The sequence below is a fragment of the Mus caroli genome, chromosome 18, assembly GCF_900094665.2.
Source record: "Mus caroli chromosome 18, CAROLI_EIJ_v1.1, whole genome shotgun sequence".
Lineage (NCBI taxonomy): Eukaryota > Metazoa > Chordata > Mammalia > Rodentia > Muridae > Mus > Mus caroli.
Window position 1 is genome coordinate 38,921,007 of NC_034587.1, and position 9,716 is coordinate 38,930,722.

The window sequence follows — 9,716 nt, forward strand, 5'->3', positions numbered from 1 at the left end:
AAAAAAAAAAAAAAAAAAAAAAAAAAAAAAATTTTAAAAGGTAAAAGACAAAAAGAATACAGAAATGCAAATGCTTAAAAAAAACTCACATAATAATGGATTCTATTTAATATTTTTATATCCCATCTCTGGTCAGTCCAACAACCTCATTTTAAAGCCATTACCTCATTGCATAATTTTTATTTAAATTAGCTTTGGAGGGATTTAAAAATGATGTGCAAGCCCACTAAATAATCAGTGGGAGAACCTGGATTTAATCCATGCCAATCCAGCTGGAGCCAAACCTGTACTGATCTTCACACTAAACCTACAGATAGGGGAACTATGCCTGACTACTCACAACATTCTGGTCAAAAGAGAACCAGAGATTTTGTGCCAAATTACAAAACAAGTTAGTCGGAGCCACAGCCAGACCCTGCCTTATACTCTCGACTCCATGTTCTCATAGAGGAGCAAGTCAGAGGTTACGTGTTATCTCCTAAAAGCTGTACTGACTTCTGAGAATATCAAAAATCCATGCACATGCGGCTTAGCTGACCATGGTATGCACATGGCTTAGCATCACCATGGTATACATATGGTTTAGCTTCACCATGGATACATGTAGCTTAGCTTCATCACAGTGTATACATGTGGCTTAGCTGACCATGGTATACATGTGGCTTAGCTGACCATGGTATACATTTGGCTTAGCTTCACCACAGGTCTGGCACACTGTCTTTCTATTCCAGCTCTCTGGAAAGAGGTACCAGGATGAACCTCCTATCATTCCCAGAATCCTCTCCTGGATCCTTTGAATACAGATGCTGACAGCATATGGGCACCAGGTGCTTCCCTGAGCCTTTATCCTGCTCTTGGCTGCCCTGACACCATTACAAGCAATCAGCAAAACATTTGGAGAAAGCATAGATGTCATCTGATAGATTTTTCCCTTTATTCATGAGATCATAAAAAAGACCAGGTCATAAACCTCCAGCTCTGTGAGTCCTGTGATTTGAAGCAGGCCCCAAAGGGGAGGGAGTGTCAAGTCTGTGTCTAGCAGGAAGGTCCCCTCTTCTCTAAGCCCCTCTGACTCTGTCCGGAAACCAGCATCCAGTCATTGTGTCTATGATGTCATGGCCAAGAAGTGAGTCTCGAGGAAAAATAGACACAGTGGCAACTTCCCTGCAAGAGAAAGAAATAGGTTTTATCACCTAATAAACACGTCTCAGCGATCAATACTTATTTGCCCTCTTTTCTGAAGCAACTCCCGAGAGTCACTTGAATTCTCTCACTATGGATAATTTCTTGAAGAAATTGCATTCCTACCCCCTAATGATCTTCGAACAAAGCAGGCACCTCATTTTATTAAGTCCAGCTACCAAGAGGAGCCAGTTCAGAGTGGAACTGAAGCTACAGCTAAACGTGAGGTCTTAATCATTCTGGTGGGACAGAACTCTTCTGTGTTATCAGGACCTCACCAAGCCAGTTCCGAATGCCAGCGGCAAGAACAAACAGATGTCGGGACTATTTGTTTTATTCAAACGTGACAGGAAATCAAATATCCATCAAACAGATGTGTCAGCAGCAATGCCACAAGCATATTGGTTACTGAGATTTATGTGCCTCCATTTCAGTCCATGAGAAAATTACCTTCTAAGCTTTCTACATCTTCAAATGTCCAGTTGGATGCACAGGTCAGAGAGTTCACAAATGTTACTTCTGATGCTAGGTACCAGGAAAAATGAAGGCATATGCTACATGAATGTAATTTTTTTTTAGATAGGGTTAACTACATAGCCCTGACTGGCCTGGAACACATAGAGATGGGTGTACATCATGAGTGCTGTGATTAAAGACATGTGTTTTAAAAATATGAAATAATCTATTTTGCACATTTGTATAAGTCTACAAATTGTCTTTTAAAGACAAGAGATCTGGGCTGGAGAGATGGTTTAGTGGGCAAAATGCTCACTACACAATCATGAGGACCTGAGTTCAAATATCTAGGGTCCATGGAAAGTCAGACACATTATCATGTGCATCTATCAGCCCAGCACTGAGACATGATGGGAAATGGAAACAAGAGAATCTCCATTCGTCCCCAGGCCTGGCACCCACAGCAGAGCAAGAGATCCTGTCTCAAATATGGTGCAGTGTAAGAACCAATACCTTAGATTATCACCCCTTCTCCTGCCCTCCCTCCATCACACACATACACACACACATTGGCATATAAATGCATACATATATGCATGGTGTATGCACACATGCAAAAGACAAAAGAAAATTAAGAATTGTAAAACTCTCAGCAATCGTGCCTCAGCCTCCCAAATTCCAGCCCCTTTCCATTTTATTTTATCACTTTTTCCATCTCATGAGAACAGTACATTCCCCTCCTACAACTTATTTTTCCTAAAGCTATTTTTAAGGAAGTAAAAAGGCTCCATCAAGACAGAGGGAATTTAAACTACAAAAACATTGTAAAAATTGTCAAGAAAATGGGGAGAGGAGAAAATAAGGTTGTAGCTGGGCTACGAAATCAAAGCCTCAAATTTTTCCAAATCTGGTTTGTAATGATTAAAGAACAATTTATACTTAACAAAATGGCACACCTCAAAGCCAACCATTAAATCATCAATTTAGTTGTATATAAATAGTAAGTCGATGATGCTGGCTTGGAGAACAGCTTAAAACCTACATAGTAGTCTTCAGTTTATAGTAATTGTAGATGTCTCCATGAAGAGTAGAGATCCTCTTCATTTACTCCTTTGAGAAAGTAACATGAATTGTGGCATCCCGCTCTGTGCATATAATTCAGGAATTATTCTATGACACAAAACGCTAGTGCCCCCCTTGGAAGTCCTGGCACTCTGCAGACCCCACCACTTAGCTACTTGAGATAAGTAAAACACTTCCCATACACCAGGAAAAGCCCAAGCTGTAGGTTAGTCTCACACAGTGAAAAGAAAAGAAGATAATCCAAGTGTCTCATCTTTTGACATTGTAAAGACTACATTATTATCTAGAAAGTTCACACTGAACAACTGTGTAATCAAATCATACACAAAGGCACTAATAATAATAACAATAACTAGTAGTAGTAATAATAGTAATAATAACAACTTCAAAATATTTTTAAATAGTTAATTATTTTGTACTGAGTTGCACTCATAGCTATCCTGGGTCACACGGGCCAGGCTGAACATGGCTGAAAGACAACAGGCCACACTGTAAACTTTTTAAACTCACTCATTTTTATCAGCAATGCTTTAAATCCAAACTGACTTAGAGCCACAAATTAGCATGACTCTTGCCTCCTCTTTTCCGATGAGTTTGCTCTAACCTAGAGCTTGTCCACATTAAGCTAACAAAAGATAAGATATCATATTACATATGATAAATAGATACATGCAAGAAGAGACTTTGATTTCTAGAAATCAGGATAAAACCTGTTCTGCTGACTGATATAAAGGTAGGTGTATACCCAACCACATTGAAACCTCAGTTATCTGCTTCCCCAGTGTCCTGACTGGATCCATCTCTACCCAAAGACAAGCTTGGGAGCCCACCTAAGACTTGGTCAACCAGAACTCCAAGAGTGAGCTCACTCTTCTATGCTTTACAATCCCCCGGATGGTTCTGATGCTCACTAAAACTTCAAAACCACTAATTCAAAATTTGGAAGCTAGCAGGCATATGTCTTTCCAGTGTTAGCACAGGCTCCCTTAATTCCTCAACATAACTGAGCTGACTTCACATCTTACTCCCTGGGTAAGATGGGATCAGTGCCCAAGTGCACGAGCACATTAGTACTTAGTGAGAGTGGGCTCTATTAAGACGGCAACAGAAATGGAAGCCATTAGAGGTGCCTCTATCTGGAACAACAGTGAAGCAAGCCATTATTGAATCCCTGGAGAGATTGTGAAGGTAAGAGTCACCATCAAGGCCATAGGGGTGGTGGCTCTTACCATATCTTCATTTAAGTCTACTTAGCCTGTGCAGAAAACAGGTGGATGTTGGAGAATGACAGTTAGTTATTTTAAATTTAATCTGCTGATGACTAATCACAGCTGTTTCACAAGGTGCAGTTGTGTTACTTGAACAGATTAACACATCTGGATCTAATACATGGCTGTTGCTCTGGCAGGTGTTTTGTTTTCCTTTGTATCTGTCTATAAGACCCATCAGGAGCTATCTTCTTTTGGCTAGTATCTTTTATTATATTATGAGAAGGGGTTACTACTACAATATGTCATGAGATGGCCATGAGCCTTTGATGACAAAGGGTAAAGCGTCACAGTTTAAAGTGGGGTGTCTGGGTGTCAGGTTGAAAAAGGATGGACTTCATCTACTGACTGGATTTCAGAGGTGATTTGTGTGGGGATGTGGGGATGTGGAGGTGTGAAACCTGGGAGTTGGCTTGGAGCAAAAGTAAAAGTGAGATATGCCCAAACCCCCTCAAATCTCATCCGAGAGGAGTGGGGCCGCTCTCTCCCTGCTCTCAGCCTACATGCTCCTACATGTCCTCTAAGGAGAGTCATGTAGTCTGTGGCCAGATTGCAGGCTCAATGTTCCCGCCACCCCTCAATAAGAACCTGTCTGTCAGATTCCTGGTATTCCTCTTATGTAAATGAAGCATTCCCACGTCTCACCCTAGCCAATAGTGTATATACACCTTGGAATTCCCTACCCACTCCCCAAATCTATATAGCCCTTGTTCACCTCAAATAAAGTTGAGCTGTCTCACTGAAGCTGGTTTGTATTCACAGCCATCAAAACCCTGCCCCACCTCCCTTTATCCTCCCTGCCAGTGGCCAGCCAACAGCTCACAGGAAGAAGAGAGGGTCACACAATTGGGAGACTGAGTTCTAGGTGAGTCTGTGAAGATATTTCCAAAGAGATTTAGTCAAAAGGGGAAGACATATTCAGAGTGTTGGTGGCACCATGTCATGGCTTGGGATTCTGAATGTAATATAAAGGGGAAGAGAAAGACAGTGAAATGAGCAACAACAGTCATTTCTCTCTGCTCCCTGCTATGAAGGCAATGTGACCAGCTGCTGTACAATCTCACCACCATGTCTTCCCACCATAATGTACTCTATCCCCTCTTAAAAATATAAGCCAAAATAAATCTTTCCTCCTTAAGGTTCCTTCTGTAAAGTATTTTATCACAATAGTAAGTGGAGTAAATAATATAGTGAATCTCAAAAATGCCAGCACAGGAAAACAGGGCCATGTTGTCAAGGTCTTTATCATTTGTTCAAAGAATAGGCTGAATATAGGGGCAAACCACACTTAAGATCCAATTCCAACACATTATGAGCGATGCCATTTGCCATGCCTATATTAAATAAAATTACCTTAATTAGCCCTCCAGTAACATTGAAATCTACTATATGTCAAGTGTGTATAGCTAAGTATTCACCAGAATATCACTCAACATGCAAATAAACAGAAATGCAACCCTCCAACTAATGTCTCCAACTACTGTCCATTCAGAGGCATGGCTGGCACGCTTTGAAACTCGAGCTACTTGCATGTACATGGTCCTATCATGTCTTCTTTGGCTAATTGCTCTCAGAATTCATCACATACCACAATTAGACCAGCAGGTTGTTTACAGGAAGCCATGTGTGGTATCCTTCCATGCTAGCCTAAGATAATGACGAATTATTAGTCTATGCCCATGACAAACACTCCTAATCACTCAAGGCCTTCAAGCTAGAGCCCAAGAATTATTCCTAAGATTCAGATTCCTTCAGAACAGCATTTCAAGCAGTAGGACAGGTTCACTTAGCAAGTATCTCCACAAGTATTTTGGACTGGGAAATTTTTCATATTTTTGAAATATTTGCACATACTTAATGAGATTCCCTGGAGCTAGAACCCAAGTGTAAACACTAAATTCATTTCCTTTTCATGTAGACTGTGTACTCCTAACCTGAAGATGATTTATACACAATTCTTTCAGTCCCCCTTGTTTGGACGGCCACTCACCCCATAAGGTCAGGCATTAAGGTCGGCGTTGTGGAAGTTGCCTATTTGGGAGAATTTCATTATTTTGGTCTTGGGGATTAGTTTCCAGACTAATAAGATGGATTTGTTTTCCAGGCCAATCAACAACATCCCTGTCTTGTGATCCTTCCTGCCCCAATTACAGCTCTAAGTCTCCCTTTTTATTGTTCTGAGAACAATAAACCAAGCTTCGGTTGATCCTGAAAGCCGCCTTTACAAATCTCTGCCACCTCAAGGGCCTCAATCATGCTAGATTATACTGAACAGTTTTAGCAATTTGAAAGCAGTTGTAACTCAGTGCACTGTACAAACCTGCTTTGAAAATCAGAGAGCCAGGCAAATAAAGCCGCTGCGCAGATAACAAAATGCCTGTGAAATAGTATTCTATGGGTATCACTGGGAGACGCAGAGCGTGAATAGCTCAGGGAGGCTGATTCATAATGCCAGGTTTATAAGCATGAAAACACGGCTTGAGTAAATAATTCTGATTTGACTTTGGATACTCACTGATTTTTTTTTCTATTCCACTAAGGGGGAGCCACACTGTTCATTTAGCAGCATCTCCATTATTCTAATTCCCTAGGGAGAGAAGAAAGAAAGATCAAAATGCCATCTTTCATAGACAAGCACCATTACATTTATCACAACCTTCTCCCTTCAGGGAATCCAGGTCCCGACCATATATTCATTGCAGAAGAGAGGGCTCAGTCATCCCTGACATTTCTGTAATGTTTCACTCAGCAATCCCCCTTCTGCTTTCTCTGCCTGCTCTCGGAGTTGCTTGGGAGGTGGGCAGAGCAGAGTTGAGAATACGCTTACAACATCAGAAAGCAGCCTGAGCCAAGGGAAGCGATGTCTCACAAGTGGCACAGCTTGCCGGAGTTGGGATAATGGTAACGGTAAATGTTTGCTGAATGGCGACCATTGTGCTGCTTTCCCTGCCAAGGTTCAAGCACGTTGGTGTGGGCAGCAGGTGCTGCCATATCCCACTGAGATGCTCTCCAAGATGAAGGCCCTCTTTCCCCATCCACACACAAGGACCTGTTAGGGACTGCTGCTGGCACAAATCTCAGGATCTCGGCCAAGGTGGATCATCACCTGAGGCCACGTCCCCTCTCCAGGGCTAGCCCATATCCTATGGTTGGTGGATATGAAGACATAATGGCTGTCTTCCCTCAATTGCAAATAATTCTGAGAGTATTGCACCCCCATAGTTCTGCATGGCGTCACTGAGACCTTTGCTGCAGCTGTACCATAGTTGGCCTCCCCTGCTTCCCTCCATAGTAAATAGATGCTCCCCAAATATGTTCCACATGAAAATCTCCACTTCTCTGACACCTTGTTTGAAACAGACAAAACCACCTTCCTAGTTAGACCACAGATGTTCAAAGAGCTTTAAGTATGTGCCCAAAGCTCAAATGTGGTGATGCAGGCAGACAACGCTCCATGCTGGTTGCAGGTTTCAGACACACACTCTAGTCTCTGCTCTGCTCCTTTTCCTGGCTGCCTGCACCACCTTGTCTACCACCTGGGTCTTGGAGGAAAGAAGATGGCAGATCTTCTTCCCCTACTTTGGAGACCAGTTCTGTGGGCTAGAGAATAGCTTTCCTATAGAAACATGGAGCTGAGGCATAATTGTGAGGTAGGATCCAGAAGTTTTGGGGCCTGCTGTTCACAGAGACTAGAGCTGCTGAGAATAATAGCAATTAAAGGAATTTTAAAAATGGTTCCTCAGAAAAGCAGGTTTAATGGCTCTGGGGAGGGGGCGTGGGCAGAGTTTTCTATCTTTGACAGTCTTTCATGTGATTAGCTTAAGGTAAAGCAGGGCTGGGCAGTGCTGAGTGGGCCCCATTGGTGTTTGTGTGAGCCAAAGGATAGGGATCGAAAGGAATCAAAAGCATCACTGGTGAACACAGTAAAACATCTTAGGGGCTGGAGAGACGCCTACATGGGGAAAGTGTGCAGTGTGCACAGATGGCGACCTGAGTTCAAACTCCCAACTCACTTCTTTTTTTTTTTTAATATTTTTATTACATATTTTCCTCAATTACATTTCCAATGCTATCCCAAAAGTCCCCCATAGCGCCCCCCACTTCCCTACCCACCCATTCCCATTCTTTTGGCCCTGGCATTCCCCTATATTGGGGCATATAAAGTTTGCAAGTCCAATGGGCCTCTCTTTCCATTGATGGCCGACTAGGCCATCTTTCGATACATATGCAGCTAGAGACAAGAGCTCCGGGGTTCTGGTTAGTACATCATGTTGTTCCAACAACTCACTTCTTTAAAACAACCAGAACAAACAAACAAACAAAGCCAAAAGCAAGCAGGGGAGAAGGGAGGAAGGAAGAAAACAAGTCAGCCACACATCTCTATTCTATATTCCCAGCCCTGGGAGGGAGCAGAGATAGATAGACGGATATACGGAGTTCATTGTCAAGCCATTCTAGCCAAATGCATGGGCTCTGGGTTCAAGTAGAGACCCATCTCAAAAAGATGTGGTGGAAAGTGATAGGGGGAGATGCCTAACAACAACTACCTTTAGCATCCACATGAATCACATATGTAAACCTTATATGTACATATGCATACCCACATGAATATACATCATACATATGCAAACATATCCACATACACACATATACACAAATACACAAACACACATACACACATATACACAAATACACACACATGCATACACATTCAAACACACACATATACACACGCATGCACACATACATATACACAAACACGCACACACTAATATGAAAGCAGAATAGATGGCATATAATCCTGAAGGTCTTTCCAGTTGTGCCAGGGCCATCACCCCAGAAAGTACTACAGCTTTAGGAAGAAGCAGCGTTAAAGGACCCAGACAGAGGCTGAGAAGCATGACTTGTCAGATGAATCAGTATAGCAAACCACAGGACCAGTAGCATAATCATTGGAGTCAGGAGACTTGCAGCCTATTTATAGCTCACAGACTTTCTGCTGGGTACCTTAGGATTGTCACCTTTACCAAGAAATGCTTTAGACTACCAAGGCCAGAGGACTTTGAGGCCGACTGGATTATTGTATCTATTTCCAGCACACCAAACCAACCAGGACTATCTCCAATAGATTAGAGACTTCTTAGCCCTAACAGTGAAAGCCTGGATCTGTACATTGATAACACAGTTCATGTGATTCAAAGATGCAATTCACAAAAATGTGTAAATAGAACCTTTGTAACATATCTGAGAACCCTCCCGACTCCGCTCATCTGGGCACGATGAAGCAGCTTCTCCTAATCATACCTGGAGACGTTCGCTGAAATTGTACTTTAAAAACTAGTCTCCTGCTAGGCAGTGGTGGCGCATACCTTTAATGCCAGCACTTGGGGAGCAGAGGCAAGCAGATTTCTGAGTTCAAGGCCAGCCTGGTCTACAGAGTGAGTTCCAGGATAGCCAGGGCTACACAGAGAAACCCTGTCAAAAAAGAAACCTAGTCAACTGTTGGGGTTGCAGAGATGGCTGACTGACTAAAAGCACTAGCTGCTCTTGCAGAGGACCTGGGTTCAAGTCCCAGCACCTACACTAGGCAGCCTGCAACCTCCTGTAACACCAGCTCTAGGGAATCCTACACGCTCTTTTGGTCTCCTCGGATACCTGAAACCACATGCATGTACAATCTCACACATATATAACTAAAAATAAATCAAAAAAAAAAAAAAAAAAAAA

At 42.4% G+C, this 9,716-nt stretch overlaps 1 protein-coding gene across 1 annotated transcript in view; it reads right to left on the bottom strand.

The window, feature by feature from the left end:
* Positions 1-912: 912 nt before the first annotated feature.
* Prelid2 (PRELI domain containing 2) overlaps positions 913-9,716 on the bottom strand; it is a 73,632-nt gene continuing 64,828 nt past the window's right edge. Inside the window, exons 6-7 of the mRNA XM_021150786.2 lie at positions 6,505-6,576; positions 913-1,164 (exon numbers count right to left, since the gene is read on the bottom strand). Of these exons, the coding sequence (XP_021006445.1) occupies positions 6,517-6,576 (60 nt within the window). The 3' untranslated portion in view covers positions 913-1,164; positions 6,505-6,516. The remainder of the gene's footprint in view (positions 1,165-6,504; positions 6,577-9,716) is intronic.